The sequence below is a fragment of the Aptenodytes forsteri genome, unplaced genomic scaffold, assembly GCF_000699145.1.
Source record: "Aptenodytes forsteri isolate BGI_AS27 unplaced genomic scaffold, ASM69914v1 Scaffold6, whole genome shotgun sequence".
NCBI lineage: Eukaryota > Metazoa > Chordata > Aves > Sphenisciformes > Spheniscidae > Aptenodytes > Aptenodytes forsteri.
The window spans coordinates 1,790,942-1,808,291 of NW_008795709.1; the positions used below are offsets into that span (position 1 = coordinate 1,790,942).

General features: G+C 41.0%; 1 protein-coding gene across 1 annotated transcript in view; it reads left to right on the forward strand.

The window, feature by feature from the left end:
• The window catches only part of KIAA0922 (KIAA0922 ortholog), a 76,550-nt gene that overhangs the window by 20,934 nt on the left and 38,266 nt on the right, over window positions 1-17,350 (forward strand). The window contains exons 2-5 of the mRNA XM_009283316.1: window positions 7,327-7,398; window positions 8,316-8,439; window positions 9,501-9,617; window positions 11,634-11,744. Of these exons, the coding sequence (XP_009281591.1) occupies window positions 7,340-7,398; window positions 8,316-8,439; window positions 9,501-9,617; window positions 11,634-11,744 (411 nt within the window). The 5' untranslated portion in view covers window positions 7,327-7,339. The remainder of the gene's footprint in view (window positions 1-7,326; window positions 7,399-8,315; window positions 8,440-9,500; window positions 9,618-11,633; window positions 11,745-17,350) is intronic.

Here is a 17,350-nt window from a genome sequence, read left to right on the forward strand (position 1 = left end):
CGTTCTCCCAGGGCTGGGCTTGGGGGCTTCTTGGGGGTTATATGCCTTTTGATTTTTAAAATTTCTGCCTCCCCCCCCCCGCTCAAGCAGACTATCTGTCCAAAAGATGCCTAAAATACAGGGTCCGCCTGGACCATCTCTGGAGAGCGTTGGTTGTTGCTTGAAATCTGGGTGGCTAAAGGATTTCAAAAGAAGAGGGTTCAGAAAGCAATTTCAAATGAACTCAAGTCATTGTGAATTAATTTCTTAATTTAGTACAGATTTCAGTTATTTCAGAAGTTGAGGACTGATTTATGGGAGGGAATAATTCCGTTCTGCTGTTAAACACACTTTATTGTGCTGCTGCTGCTAAAATACAAACCACAGGCACATCTGGAGAAGAAAGCCTTTTCTTTTCACCAAGATGCTCACTATAGCGCTCATGCCTCATGCTCATCATCTCCGCTAGATTTCTTTGCGAGTCTTATTCTGATTTTTGTCATGGTCCGCCTTAACTTCTTTGGACATTTTTCAAGGAGACTGTTTGGGTGTGAGGGTAGGGAGAAAAGCCAATTTTTTTATCTGTGTCCTTCCATTTACATCCTGTTGAGAAATGCAACTTTATAAGTGTTATACCGTGAGTTTGATCATTGCAGTTTTATTGTAGTTTTGTAATAAATAAAACTGAAGCACTGCTGGCTTAGGTAACTATTCTGTGAAGGGTTTGTATGAACGTTACTGCAGAGTTTTGTAGGAGGAGGGAGCACAGGCAGCGAAAAGAGAGAAGGTTACCCAGAAAGACAGCTAACAGCAGTGGAAACACCAGGGCGAGAGGAGAGGAGCTGAGGAGGCCGCTCACAGTTGCTGAAGGAGAGCGATACACAAGGGGCCGAATGGAAGTAACGGAGAGTGGTTTGTGCTTTACGCATTGAGCTACATACCTCTCTGTCTCGGTACTGTTTAAAATAAACTAAGTATCAGTCCATTGAAACTTCAGTGAGCAGGTCTTGGCTATATGCTGCTTTGCCAACTTCAGAAGTTTAAAAAAAAAAAAAAAAAAGAAAAAGTTTGCTAGAGCTGTCTGCCCCCTTAAATCATGACTTTGGCCATAAATCATAGGATTTGTTTTTAGAGGGATTCTCTGGTCCATTTCATTGGTTTATTTTGATTCCCTTTCCTATTTTCCTGTAGCGAAACCATGCAAAATAGCGGGCATGCATGCACACGTATTACTTGATGGGTAACACCGTTTTGGCCTTTCCTGCTTTCCACAGTCTAGGATTCGATCACTGATGTATGTAGCGTAGTTCAGAGGAAAAGACGACCCCTCTTCTTCCAGAAGCAGCATAGCTCTCTAGTAAAGTGTGTAAGTGAATTCCTGATGATGGGTTGCCAATCCCCAAGCGTTCAGAAGCAGTGAGTCAGTCTTCCCCCTCTTCCCTAAACAATGTGGTGCTAAAAATACCAGAGTTTTTTGCCTTCTAGATTTCCAGTGTTTAAAATTCGCATTTTTGTTCTTTTACCTGCTGGATGTTTTTTTTTTTAAAAAAAAAAAAAAAAATGCATCCACAGAATGGTTCATATGTTATCACCTGAGTCTTACGTAGGTATGGGGCTTCAGGACATGTCCTGTAAGTCTCCAGAGCAGAGGTGGTGAGCATGGCAGGGCTGAGGCCATGGGGAGCCATGCTTCTCCAGGTGCTGCACGTATAGCTTGCCCATGAGCTGTATTGTTGGAAGGTAAACTTACTTTCTGACTTCTGACGACTCTTTCTGATTCTAGGAAAAAAATTAACTTTTGTTACAAAAAAATCATAATTTAATAATGTCCCTGTTTGTGTTTGGCAGAATTGCCTTGATGGTAAACAAAAGTTTTAATTTTGTATTTCCAAACAATTTTATCACCTCTTTTAAAGCTACTGTCTGTCTTCCAGGAGCTGCAGTTTAACCTTCATAACTACTGCTTGGTGCTTTTACTGCCTTTAGTAAATGGGAAGTTAAGAGAAGAGAGGGACTAGGTGATGTGACAAACCAAAGCTTTGTATCAGCTCTGCAGAAGACTTTGGTTCAGCTGCTGCTGGGATCTGTTTCTTTTCTATGTTAGTTTTCTCTTAATTAACAATTTTCATTTGTCAAAATAACTTCTTTGCATCAGCTGTAATCAGAACTATTAAAAGTATTTGGGTTTGGTTGTCTCCGTACGTGTGAATCTCATCCTCTTAGTCTGCTTTTTATCAGGTGTAGTCTAGAGGAATGAATCTAAAATTAGTCAGTAAACGAGGGTTTTGTAACTTCATTTCTCTGTTTCAGTTTATGTATAAAAATTGTGCTTTCCTATGCAACACATACATGCTTTTGTATCTCAAAATCTCATCCTGCAGGTTCATTAATATTCCTGCACTGAATGTACAAAGTGCCAAAATGCCAAACATAAGTCAAATTTTACTTTTATTAATATACTGAAAAATAAAACAGTACTGCGTAAGCAGATTCACTCAAAAATGACCTCTTGTACATTAAAGAATCCAGTCCTTTTTGCCTGCTGCTTCCAAGAAAACCCTGCAATCATAAAGAAAAAGACCCGACGATAAAATGCCTTCCCCCGACTTGCTTTTTCTTCATCTGCAGTGAACAAAGGGCACAAAAAGGAAGGATGAAGTAAGGGCACCAAGTAGCGATTATGATTATTCTCAACTACAGATGTTACCTGAATCATCTGATAACATGCATCCTGAGATAATCTAAAGTAATCAATTAAAGTAAAGAAATAAAGATACAAGGAAGACTTGAAGGAGCTAATAGAAGAAAAAGGGACACTGGGATAAACTTCCTTCCAGGAAACTTCCCTTCGCTTCTGCTCAGATGCAGCTTATTCTGCAGACTGCTGAGTGTTTTTTATATACATAATTAGATGAATTAACTCAGTTTTGAAGTTTTATTTAAAAAAAAAAAAGGCACAACAAAACCAAAAAACACCAACACAAACCCCAGGAATTTTATTCAGAGTAGATCTGGCCTTTTGTTTGGATTTTTAGGAGAAATACTTTTCTTGTGACTTCGGCTACTGAAATATGAGTAATACTGTTATGAAGAAAGATCTTCTGTTGCACTTTGGGGGAAATAAAAGGGTCTTTGATTATTTGAAACAGATGTTTGTGTATAATATATATTGTATATAAATATTAGGTTTGGGGGCTGTAAATAAATATATAAAATCGTACTGACCTGGTTGTTTACCTGCTTTTACCAATTACATCAAAGAGTAACAGACCTGAAAGAAGTGAGGCCAAAACAATTTCAGCTATGTATTTAACAGCATATTCAGCATGTGTGTAGCGAGCATCCCTGTATTAGCATCCCCTTTTGTTAGTCCCACATCAACAGCACACCAAAATGTTCTTTCCTGGAGCAGGAAATGTTGTAAAAGGCTGGAACTTCTCCATGTTCCTCTGATGCCCTTTTCCCTGCAGATAGGCACCTCTGGGGCTTCTCAGTGGAGGGCATATGATGGTTTAAGATTTTACAGCTCGTGCTCCTTTTAAGAAGCAGCAACAAGAAGCCCAAACCAAATGTGCTGCTCTGGGGTGACACGTTTCTCTGCTTGCACAGGTGGTCGGGGGTTCTTGCATTCCTCCATCCTGGTCTGCTGCCCTGCTGTCACCCCTCTTCCTCACCCCACCTTCCCCTCTGGCCCCTGTTTGTGTGCTCCCCATCCACCTTTCTCCTTGGCAAGCATCGCTGCTGCTGGGAGTAGTGTGCGTGCTCAGGTTTTGCCCCTCTCTGCTGGATGTTTTGTGTTAATCCAGGTGATGAGCTGGAGCAGCAGGTCTCTTGGGTTCACCCTCTCCTTCCCCCCAGAGCCTGCCCCCCATCTTCCCCCTGCTCTGGGTGACGGTGTGGAGCCCTCGCTCGCCTCCCCGATGTTTCAGCTGTTCTTATTCTTTCTTTCTGGAGATGGATGGTTCAGGGTGTCAGGGTTTTAAATATATTGTGAGGATGGAGAGGAGGAAGGGCATTGAATTGTTAGGCTGGAAAGTGATAATGGGGCCAGTTAAACTAGTTTTTTGATACGAAGCCAATTGCTACTAAGTGTTCAAAATAGTTGCCAGGAATTCCCTTCCCCTCTTCTATTTTTTTCTCGCATTTCCTTCCAGTTGGGTTCACTTGTGCTTAAAAACGTCCCCTGAAATGTTGGAATTGACCTGCTGTATCAAAATTTATCATTCAGAAGTCGGTGTTCAACTGGTCTGCCTGAAAAAAGAGAGATGCCATTGAGTGTGGAGTTCGGCTTTGTTAGGTGGCAGGCTTAATGTTAGCTGATTTTAAAAGCAGGTAAAGAGTAGTCGGAAACCAGTTTTCTTCTGTTACAGAGGACTGTTTCTCCACACTGGTTGTTTCAAGACTTTCATTCTTAGGCTGATACTTGTGTGTCTTCCCCAGGCCTGTAACATTCTTATAAAACAATCCGTGTACTTTTTTGAACGTGTCATCTGCAGCCAAAAGAGAAATTTTTGGTATAATTTGAGGTGAATCTATTAGTGAGATGAGGGTTTTAAAAAAAACAAACAAACAAAAAAACACCAAAAAACCTATATAAAAAAAATCCAAAAAGTAAATGTTTTGTTTTAAAAAGTGACTTCAACTTCTAAATGTCTTAAAAATTGCCTTTGACATTTATTTCCATGTCAGATCCCCTGCAGAGATCTGAATGTGTTGAATTGTGTTTGGAGCGTGGGGATGCAGAAGCGTGTTCTGCTAGCTTCCAGCTGGCTTTAAGAGACTTGTGGTAACACATTGGAGAATTACACTTCTAATATAGATGGGCCTGTCCCTTTCTCTCTATAGTGGTGGGCTTTAAAATGCATTCTGGTTGTTCAGGTGCGATGGGCAGAATGATCCCCTGCCCATTCCCGCTATTCCAACCTGTCGTCTTCTCCCTTGGGGTGAAAAAAAAAAACCCAAACGAGGTGGATTTCTCTTTCCACTAGTCCTGCCGTTGAATAAACTCAGCTCTCAACTTATTTTTTGGCACTGCTTCGGGGCCGCTGATAGGTGGTGCAGACGCCCTGGAGTTGGCCACCAGGCAGGGTTATGAGCACAGCGCCGTAGGAATGTGGCTGTTCTGCTTTTGGGGCCAGGCTGGGGCTTGGAGCAGTTCGGCAGCTTTTGTGGGGTGCAGATCAGAAGCTGGATGTCTTGTAACCACGGGCCCCTTCCTGGGGCTGCTGGGGAGCGGTGTGCAGGGATGCTCTGAAATTACCTCCACGCTCAGGAGTCAGCTTAGAGCCTGCAGAGTTTGTTAGCTGAGCCTTAGCTTCAGCCATCCCAGGTCCAGGCTGCCTTCTCCAGAAGGAATGAGAGCTGCTGCTGCTGCTCTCACAGGGCTTTTCCCGTTTTCTGACTAGTAGAGGGTTGGCTGTGATTGTTGTCTCAACAGTAATACAGTGCGTTTTTAAGAACCAGTGCTACAGCATGGCCTTGTTCACCCAAATCGAATGAAACAGTCTCCTACATCCACAGGTGCATTTGCACCCTGTGCATTGGGTATCTATTGCAGAGAGTGAGGGTTGAGAGGAAGAGAGCTGATGCTGTTAGAGATCCACAGAAGGAAGGTTAGTAAGTCTTGGAGAGCTGCTGCCAATTACATGAATTGGCACAGAGGAGCACTTGGCTTCTTGCCCTTCTCAGTGAAGGTTTTTCTGGTGGGAAAAGGTATTTTAGCAGTACCTGTAAGATGCTAGAAACTTAAGCGGTGATGGAGTTCAAGGTGGTACTGTAGTGCATAAACCACTGGCTTAATTTTTATTTTGCTATATGTGTGTGTGCATATAAAAACAGGATCTGAGGACCCTTAAGAAATGTGCCTTCCCCCAAATGTCTGGGGCTTTTACTGTAGTAGTAATTTTAATTTGTGTGTGTTTACAACAACAGTACTCAGACTTTCCTTCTGGGTACGTCTCTGAGGCTGACTTCTGGAAGGGGAAGAAAGTGCTGGTTGCTGTGGTGTTTCTAGGAACGGAGCAAGAGTTGGCTGGGGCAGAGACAAGGTGGTTGGAAGGAGAGTGTCATTCACCCAGACTCTGTAGTGCTGCATCATCTGTTCTTTCGTTATTTTCTAGCAGCTCCCCAGAAACGCTACCTGGATATATGGCATTCCTCCTGCTATAGCAGCGCGGGAGTTTGCTCCCTTGTATGAGAAATATTTTCATAATAGTTGTGGGTTTTCATAATAATAAACCTGATTTTTCCTGACTGGTAATAAATTATGATGTCTCTATTGGTTTGGAATATAACAACAGAATTATGTAGGTACTTTAATATAGTAAAGGTGTAATGTTACAGAACTACATTATTAAATTGGGGACCAATTAACTGTACACATGATGTAAAGCAGCTGGATAACTAATGAGACCACAGTCTGTCCCTCCCTTCTCAGACTCATCCTTGCTAGGATGCTTATTAGCATCATCCAGTACAGATGAAACTGGTTCTGGCTATGCAACATGCAGACTCCTTCTGGGGAAGTTTTTAACAGCATAGCACTGGGTATGTAGAAGTAATGAACAAGTACTGGGCTTGTTTTTTACCACTGTGGTTGTTAGGACTTGCGGAGGACAAGTTTTAATTGAGAAAGTGGTGAAGATATCCTGGGATTTCCGTCTATGTTATAGGGCATCAACTCATGTTGAAATAAGCTAAAAATGTGCTAGAACTGATGGGAACTTTATTGGGAATTTTCCTAGGGCAAAGGAAAGATGATGATGCGTGTGTTTCACTATTTCTTACTCTCTTTTGCATATAAGAAACGAGTTGGCTTTTGCATTAAAGCCATAGCTAGGCAAGCACTTCTTTTGATGTTGGCCTTTTCCCAAGCTGCTATTTACTCCTCTACCTCTGCGTCTCTCAGGTGTGCTCGTACCAGTGCTTGTGTGAATGTCAAATTGATGAGACTGGGGATCTGCTCCATTCTGATGTAATTTTCATTCCCCAGGACTCTTTTAAGTTGTTTTCCCTCTGTAGTTCACTGTGCAGCCCCATGAGCAGGTGTATCAGCATGGCTGAGGGGATATGTACAAGGAAGGGAGGTTGTCCAAGCCAGCATTGCCTCTAAAATGGGATACTTCTCAAACTGCACTTCTATTGGCATGTGCTTTCCAGCATGTGCTGTTGTATGGAAACCTTCTTAAAAGGTCAGTCTTATGGCAGCGAGAGGAATGCATGAAAAGATTTGGAAACAGAGTGTTTAGAATATAAAGAGTTAGAGCCTGCAACGTATCTTCCTTCCCTGCAATGTGTAGCATCATGCTCACTAAATATTAATTGTGGCTTCTTTTCCCTTTTTTTCAGCTTCTCAGCAAAGATGCCTCCAAATGGGAAGGCCTTACATTTTCACCCGTCAGTTCTGCATTTTGGAATGCAGTGAGTATCTTACATTATTGTTGTTTTGATTAATAACGAAGCGGGGAGGAACAACTATATTGGGCTACGTTTGGGTAAAGAGCCTTAGCTGAGATCACGCCATCCTCTGAAAAAAAGAGAAATAGTAAGTAATTGCCACAGAGTTGGAACTGTGTTTCTTGCCTTGCAATACTTTGTAAATGAAAATCAACATAGTTCTAGGAAGGAGGAAAAGGGAATAGGGAACCATAACACATTCTGGGTACATTTCAGGTGATTTTGCTTGATTGTCAAATCAGTTGTTCATTTCTTGAAAAATTGCCTTCCTAGTGGAGGGGAAGCTTGTTGCTTCCTTTAACTTCAGAAAATAAATCCAGAAAATCCCAGGCAAAACATACTGGTAGAATACTTGAGATTTTTTTTTTTTTAAGTTCTCCTCTAAGATAACTTTAAAAATTATTCTTAAATGATAATCAGCCTTTGGTCTATCGGTAACTGAAAAGAAACACGATTCCCTTATGAGTTAAAGGAATGTTTCAGAGGATGCACAGAATGAATGTATAAGATGGTGGGTTTTAGGATGTATTAGCTAAAACAAAAGCCTTAAGAGAATCATTGCTTTAGCTGACAAAACAAGGCTTTGGTTATTTAAACTTTTTTTATTCAAAACTGTGTGCCTCGTAAGGTTGTTTTTTTTCTTAAACTCCCGATGACTCAAATGAGTTTTGGCTAAGTGCACCTCTCGCATCCCAACGTTACTTATTTGTCTTTGTATACTAAAGGGCAAAATTTGTTTGGCATGTTTCCAAAGAATAGTTACAACTAGGAAATTGTTGCATATCAACATGTTTTAGAGGGATTTGTGTTTGTTGCTTTTTTGTGCATTTCCTGTACTTAAAAAGTGAATAACTTCTTTCTCTTTCCCCTCCCCGCTTTAGATTACTGGGGTTACCCAGAGCTAAAATGCTGCATGCCTACAACCCTAGTAGAGATAGAGAAGTTGTAGTGAATTCAGTGTTTACAGCTACTAGACAGTTTCATGTGTCTCCTGCTCATAGCCGGGTGAGTGTTGATGTACTTTTGGAAACTATGTAATGGCCAAGTGCCAAGCCTTCGTGCTTCCTTTGGCCTAAGCTTTTCATTCTGTGTTTTCTCTTCGTGCTTTTTTGTTGGACCTCCAACTTTTTTTCTGTTTGCTAGCATTTTTTTCGCTCACTTCTACTTACACTGGTAAGGGAGAAGACATCCAAAACCTACAGCAGGAAATGTGTTTTACAGTAACAGAGGAAGAGAAGAATTTTTCAGTGTTAAAGAGGCTGTTTAAATCTCATTCTGCTCTATGCAGCATTATGCAGTAACCCACAGGCATGTGGGTGTTTTACAGCCTTGAATTTTCAGTCTTTTGAATGGTCTTGCATATTCCTCAAAAAAAACTGCAGTGAAATGTTTTATGCATTTTGTATTGCAATTATGAGCATAATCGCCTTATGATCTAAGACCATTATTTTACCTCTGAATTTTTTTAACGGTGTATAACAATATAATGCATGTTAAGAATGAATCGCTGTGATCTCAGGTTGATGAAGCCCAGAGTTTATCCTCCACTGATGTGCAAAGGGTTTTTATTATGCTTTCATCTGATGTGTGTTTTTCTATGGCTGAATGGGTATTACTGTGCAGACATGAACATCATTGTTCTTTCAGTTAGACCTATTTGGTTACTAATTGTGTTGCCCAAGCTCAGCTTTGACTCATTTGACTATATATCATAGGGGGGATTGATTCACTTTGTAATAGGTATCTATATGCGTGGAAGCATTTTTGTGCACGCAGAGGTTGTTGGTGCTGCATGATTAACTTCTTGTGCAAAAAGGAGTCTTGACGGACAAGGCCCGAGCTAGCTGAGAAACTCCAGCCATCATACGGCGAGTTGCTGCGTGGTCTCAGTTCTCCGTAGTAAGAGTCGAGAGTTGTGGACAGATGAAACTTCTCAGGGCTGAGGTTCTGCTTGGGATCTACAGATAGGGGTGTGAATGTGGAAGTGTCTCTTGGGCCATGCGACTGAGTGGTGGGTGTCCTGATCACCAGCACCGAGCCAGCAAGCTTCTTTGTGGTCTCTGCAGGTGATTCCAGCGATGGGAAAAATTTCTTTCAGAGTACTCTTCCTGCCAACAGAAGAAGGCAGTATTGAAAGCTCATTATTTATAAATACCTCATCTCATGGAGTACTTTCATATCAGGTAACTACTCTTATTTTTAGCTTGAGTTTTGGATTTACTTCTGTTTTAAAAAGCGATTTTCATACTTTTTGAACTTGGAGACTTTCGAAGTTCATTGGATTCTTGATACAAGTCAGGTGGGGTAATGTTTACAATTCATCCCTTTTACCAGATCTGGCTAGTCTCATGATCCCTCATGAGATGTATATGGTTAAAATTACTACTGTTAGTGGGGCTACTTGCAGTAGTAAAACTAAGTGTATTTGTATATGTGTACTTACAAGATCGTGGTCTTGTCGCTACTAGTTGGTTTCATATAATACTGCAGTCTAGACTGCACTGTGCGGGAATGCATTTGTCATGAAAAACGTATTTAGGAAATATTTTAGGTGGTTTTCAGCTACTCTGCAGGATTTTATGTAAACACATTGGGGATGTAGCACAGGGTGAGAGGTTTAGGCCCTTAAAACATGAAAGCCAAAGTAGTGGTTGTGCATTAAAGCCGCCTATTGTCTGATTAACTAATGAATTCAAGCAAGTCTTAAGCTTTTTTATTTTTATAAGGGACATTATATACTCCAAGTTCCTTGCTTTTATTAATTTGTTAAAGAAAAATCTAACTGAATTCACTGATTTAAAAACAATGCCAGCTTTAAATCGACCATCTAGCTATTCCATTCCCATACTTTGGTACTGTGATGGAAAACAAAGCTCCTTAAATTGAAGCATAGGTCAGTTCAATTGAAATACATGGGGTTTTAATACAAATGTTGCATTTATCTAGTATTTATTAGAGGTAATGCCACATTTGGCAGGAACTTTTCATCAAGGATGAGGGAAGACTGCATTATAGAGTGATTGACCTTTTCTTTTTGACGTCTCTCCTCTCCTTGTACTCACTCCTGACTCCTTGATTTATTGCCCGGTCAGCTCAGCCAGGGCCTTTTATCAACAAGTTGCGGGGAAGCAATTGTTAGTGCTACCAAAAAAATCAGTTTGTCTCTTGTTGGACTGCTGCTAAAATCAGTAACGGGCTGGTTTTCATGGACAGTTACACCTGCCACCTGAAATAGAGGAAGTAGCTGCTCATGATTTCAGCTTGCATTAGGTTTGAGTTTCAAAATTGGGCATAACTTGACTGGTTGATGCACAGTTACAGTGCTCTTGAGAGCCCAAAAGCGTTGAAACGTTTGATGTTTCTAATGCATTTATGCAAGAGTATGTACAGAAGATTCACCCGAATGGAGAATAGGTGCCAGTATAGTAAAATGTACTTTGTAAATGCCTCCATAAAGAAATAGCATATTCCCTTTGATCTGATATTTTCTATCTGTAGTCAGAGATCTTCAGTGAACACAGAATGCATTGTATTATCCTCTGAATTAAAAACGTGTTTTTTTTTCTAGTAAAAAATAATAAATCTTTGCATACAAGTGAAAAACCCCAAGGCATTTTTCTTAACCTCTAATGATTTTTTTTTTCCCCCTGGTTATCTTGCATCTCGTTGTCATAAGCTAATCTTGGTGGAGTGGAATATGAATGCAGTAAAACATTCAATGTGCAAATCTTATAGTGCTCTGAAAACTGCAGACTTTGGGAAAAAAAAAATCAAAATTTATTTTACTCAATTTTTAAGGCGAAGCCATTGCATTCAACATGCAATTGGACTAGTAACAAAGTTTTTCCAGAAATTACTGCACTGCCAAATGGTGATATGTGTATTGTAATTGCCTGAAGAATAGTAAGAGAGTTTAGATACTTTCTTTTTGAGATAACCTGATGCTCTGCTGGTGAGTGCTTTGTTTTGTTTTTGTAGTAGTGCCTGAATGAGTGAAGATGCTAAAGTGCCATTTATGTGTATAGTTACTTTCCCCATGGGAACTTTATATCTATAAATTGTCTTTTAAAAGAATCTAATGCAAAAGACCAATCTGTTTCTTGGGAAGATTGTTATTATTAGCAAAATAGTTTTGTATGTTACTGTGATAACTGAAATACTAGATGTTGATGTAATGACCTTTTTTTTTTTAACATCAGCTTTTTGGAATGGGAACTCTGACGTCTTCTCCAGAAGAACCTGGAGTGCAGCTAGCAAACGCCTACTTACTGCTTCCACACATTCAAAACATCCAGGCCTCACACACACTGGTACAGTATACATTTCAAATGGAGATGAAACATAAATCTTCTTAGACGTAAAAGGTTTTTGTCCTCAGGTTGTTGGGATGCAAGGAACGTTAACAAAAAGTCCAAGTACCAGTGACTGCAGGAGAGAGGTTGCAAGATACGGGGCTACTGTGATCAGCTGGTGTTGTGGTTTTATGAGACAGTCTTTGGCATTTAAACTATTCCCACTTGTTCTCATTCATGCTCCCGTGGTGTGCTGTCCTCTCAGTTGTGCTGACAAAACTATTTGTGAGGCACTGCTCTGAACTAAACTGGAGAATTGATCTGTCCTAAAAAAATTAAACTTTGTGCTATAAAGTTGTGGGGGGCTGTTTTGGTTTGTTCTGTGTTTTGCTTCAGACCCGTTCCCCATGCCAGTTCACAAGAGGGCTGCGCCAACAGTTTGCCACAGTTAAAAAGCATGGCATGCTGCATGGATGAGAACAAGAGCTGGGAGTCAGGCTGGAATATCCCCTCCTGCCCGTATCAGTGCTGCAGATACCAGCTTTGCTTACCTCAGCTTGACTAAGGCAGAGAGCTGTGGAGAATACAGCAAGGAGGATTTACAAGGCATAACTATTTCAATTGCAAGAAGCTTTAACGATTTCTGTCGTTTGGTTGCAGTTGCAGGTATTTTCATAGTCTTCCAGGCCATACAGAACCTCTCAAGTGAATAACTAACTGGAAAAATTGATCTTCCAAATTTCCTTTTGTATTGTACACAGATTTAGTTTTTTCAAAAACATACTTAGAATAACTTAGCACATAACAGAATTTAATCTTTCATCTAAATGCAAGCTGCGTTGACTTCATGATGTCTTGTGTTCTACCTGAGAAAAATTCTCAGCTCAGATCGTATTTTTCAGTCTACTACGTATATGTTACGTCAATCTTACCTCTACCCGAGGATAATGCACAATTTCCTTTTCTTCCTTTCTTTTCCTCTGTACCAGTCTCTTTCCTGTAATCACACCGGTGTGCTTGCTTGTGGGCATACACAGACAGACTCTTGAGAAGGAACCAAAAATCTTCAGGGTTTGTAATTTGGGGTGCTAGGGGTAGAACTGAGAAGGGTTTTTTGGATGCTGTTCATGACATGTGTCTCTGCATCTTCATGTCTAGCTCGATGGGTTGTTGTCAGATACTGTCTGAAGTTTGGATGCAGACTCTGCTGCTTTGCAGATCTGTCTGAATTCCTGAGTAGAGAAGTTTTGGGGAGCATTTGACATTTTCCTTACTCTTTAGTGAGGAACATTTTCCTGTGCTTTATTTCTCTAGAGTACAAGCTTGAGGTCATGTTTGGCAGTGCAGCATGGTACCACCTGGCACCAGTCTTGTCGCAGGATGTGAGTTGTGAGAGAGTGTTGACTCAGTTCTCCTAGCTCTGGGTGTAATTTTCCTGTGCCGGGCTATAACTGAGTAATTACTCTTCAGTTCACTGAATGTTACCGATTTGGACAGAAATGCTGCAGCAGTGGGACGGTCTCCTCAGCTGTTGAAGGTGGTAGGCAAGATCTAAATACTGAAGCGGAGCTTATGGTTCGAGTTTGGGTTCCTTTTAGAAAAATGTTGCTCTACAGATAGCTGTCCTCTCCAGAAGTGCCTCCTTCAATTCACCCTACTAATATTCTGATCCAGATCCCATAAAAATCGGTATGATTCTGTTTTGTCCAGTTTATATTTTAGGTTCAGAAGCTGTGGAAAGAAGAGAGGTCTATGAGGTTTGAGTGAGTGACTACACGTGTGCAAACTTAAGGATACATAACAATTAAACATACAATGGAGATTTGTAGTGAAAAAGCATTTAAAACAAACCAGTCATACTCACTTAACTGTGCACATTTGCTTTCCCCTGTTTATTTTTAACTGAAGTAGAATACCAGTGTAAGTTCAGGATAGCGTAAGCCTCATTTACACATCCCTTATCATCTTGGGATGAATGAGTTGTAACCTAGGGCGACAATGTCTAGTTTGATACGCTAAAGGTATCCTTACCTCTGAAGTCTACTGATGCTGCTTGGAAACCTGTGAGAAAGCTCACCAAGTGCTGCATGGTGTGTGTCTGTTTTTTGCCTCTGTTGTCTCCTGGTGGTTGTGTTTAAGCTGTCATTTAGTCCCATCATGTGCTTGGTAAAATGCCTTCTCAGAACTGCTGGAGGCATTGCTACCATTACCCCAAATACTTGTTCTTACTCCTTTGATGGTTGGAAACCTACACCTGATTTCCAATCTGAATTGCTTTGTGGCCGGTTTATGTTTGTTTATTAAGATATGCATTTAGTTTATACAATGCCTCCTGCTTCTGAGGCTTATACCCAGAAGCATTTGTAGGTGGCATCGCATCTTCCAGCTTTCGCTTTGCCAAGCTGAACGGTCCATGCTCTGTAGTATCTTCTTCAGTGATGGGCTGTCCATTTCTTAACCAAATTGACAACCCCTTTCTGCAGCTTCTTCAGTTTGTAAAAATTTCTTTTGAAGGTGAATAGTCAGAATTGTACATAGGGATATGGATGAAATTTTGCCTCTACAGAGTTTTTATGTTGGAAATATGATATATCCCTAGGGATTATAGATGAAAGTTTACCTTTACAGTAGGAAATACATATTGGAAATACAATACGCGACAGGTTTGCGTTTGCATTTTTGTGGAAAATGAACCTCCATTGATTTTTTGGTTTGTTTTTAGCCTTTAACAGGCAAAGATACACCAGCCTTTCTTTTTTCTCCATCATTCCCCCAGTTTTTTTTAGCAGAAACTCTTGTGATTAATAAGAAAAGAAAAAGAAAGACAAAGTTGCCTTTTCTACTGTTGAATTTCACCCTCTTTCTGTTACTCTTCTCAAAGTTCCAGCTTTTGAAGGGTTCAGGATTGGTGTGCTCTGGCTGTGGTCCTGGATCCCAGGATTTCTGGGCTCCTGGCTCACTCATCGGGAGGAAAGAAGCGCTGTGTCCAACGCTGTGGATTCATAGTATGTCCACGTGGCCATTCAGCAGTGGCTAGTTACCACTAAGCTGTAACAGATGGTGGAGCCCATATAGGTCATCTTTGTTTATCCAGCTTCTGGATGTAGTCTTTGCTCCAGTTGCCTGTTTTTTGGCATTGTTTAGTATTTGGATGGCACTAACAGGGCAGCTACATCACTACCTTGTTATGTTCAAAATGCTGTTCAAACACACTGGAAATGTCAATGGAGGAGTGACCTGCAGGGCAGAATGTCTTATCGTAGGAGACACAGGCATCATTTGCTGACTTCCCAGAGGAGTTCGAAGTTTATGAGCCAACGACATGGGAAATACTGCAAGTACTGGCAGGAACCCAAGACTCCTTAAGCTATGTTTTGTGCCAGTGGACAGAGGATCAGAGAAGCAAATGTGTGCAAGTGTGGTGCTTGGGCGTGGAGAAAGGAAGGTGGTAGGACAGTAGAGTTTTCTTGGTGTGCCATCCTGATAACTGCCTGCAAAAAACTGATGAAACTCTGCTGAATCATTATTACAGGGACAGCTTATTAACACCATTCAGGGTGGAAATAGCTTTTTATGCTCAGGGACTGTCCAGGACAGAAACTTTGAAGTACCAGCCTGCAGGAAGAAGGGGAGGCTTGTTCAGTGTTTTTTCTTTTTTAATTATACTGTGGCCAAACTCCAGGAAGTGGTTTGAACTCTACAGTCCTGATAATGATGCAAGAATATCTCTGTGAAAATCATGTATAGAGCCATGTCTGATTGACAGGGCACCTAAGGCAGAATAAGGAAATCTTCCCCTAAAAGTGACCTCATGTCTGTGGTTGCTTGGTGGCTGTTGAGCTGGCCTGTGCCAGCCATCCTATTGATGCTCTGTTTCTCTTTTGATGGATGAATTATTTCCTAAGTAATTGCCTACTGTACTGTCCCCCAGCGAGAATCCTAGACCTTTGCCAGGAGAGCGGGGCTCCTTGCAGATCAGATGGTTCAGGGTTTTAGGGTTTTTTTGAGAGAGGCCTCTGTTTCTTTAAAATTTAAATGTAAGAACTTACCAAAACTGGTAGGAATTTCATTCGTGTGGCTACTATCAGACTTCTCTATTCAGTTCATATAGGGTTTGTGGGTGCTGAGGGTGTGTGTACGTGCAAGTACGTATGCGTGCGTACCTAATACAAAATAGAGGCACCAGGTAATGAAGTGGCAGTGGTTGTGCTGCTTTGCAGTGCTCTTTCTAACTCTTCCCCTTGTGCCGTGCCTCTCCTTTTCAGTTCGCCTCTGGTGCAAACATACGCTGCATAATTCAGCTCTCTGCTCTGATTCATAGGCAGTGATATTTACAGTGTAAATGGAGCACGTGCACCGCTGGGAGATGTGGACGTGGTCCTGGCTTTGTCTTCTTGGAAACTCTGCTTCTGACAGTGTTTTCTTCTCAAATACTTTATCTTCTCTTTATGGTTAACACAGCTGTCCTACCAGTGTTGTAAGATAGTAGACATGACAGTTATGCATCTGTTGCCTGCCTTAGATAAATGAAAACCCTTTTCCTTTTCTGAAGATAGCTTTACAAACAGAAATAAAAAATTCCCATAGAAAACAGATCAACAACAAATACACCCCAGTAACACCTTTTTCCCCTCTGTGCGTGTTACATTAGCAGCTTCAATTTTAAGGTGACAGCAGTTTCCCATGTAGACCTATGCCAGGTCAAGAAGTTAAAAAAAACAACGTGGGAAAAATATGATTTAGCTGATTTTTTTTTTTTTTAATAGGGGTGTGGGGTCTTAAACTACTTTAAACTACAATGGCATTGAATAAGGGCTAACAGCTCCTTATTTAGGACCATGAAAGTGGTAGTGTTCTCTCAAGAACTGCTGAGAAGGGAATTCTAAGCATCAAGGTTTATCTGACCAGAAAAGTGACCCCCAAAGTTGTTCTTTATATAATCTTACTGCCTCATTAAAACTCCACTATCAGTCATGGCCGTGAGAGGTTAGTAAGCGGTGCATGTTTTGGAATCAAATGTTGGGTTTTTTTCCTGCTCTCAAAATTTGATGAGGACAAAATCATTTGTAAAAAAGAAAGGAGGTGGCAGGGGTTCATGTCCCCGGAGAGCTGCGCTGGGGAACAGGGTTTGGGTCGCCGCTAACCACCTTTGCAGAGGTTACATCGCCCTCTTGTGTGAAGCCCCAGTCATTTTGGTATGAAATCCGGTTGAATCGGGAATGCAGAATGTATGTTGGCTTCCTTTTGGCTGTGCTTTTATAAAACTAGACCCCATGAAATGCCACGCGTGTGGTAAATCTACTCTCTGCTCAGATGCACCCTGCCCTCTTCTGCCTGTCCCAGGGAGATATGAAATAGGGTGTTGGATACTTTTAAAACTTTTCTTCACAGTTTCGCTTTTCAGCATCAAATTATGGAAATTCTTTAAAGTCAGTTGCATCGGCACCTTCAGAAACTTGAACCGCAGATACTCCACTCAGGTATTTAGTTCAGTATCACAAGAGAAACTGGGGGTGTTCCACATCAGTCTCAAAATCACCAGGTAATTTTGCTGTAATTAAGGCACTGATAGTGACAGATGTGTCATTCTGAATCTTTTTTGTTTGTTTAAATTTAGAATCACC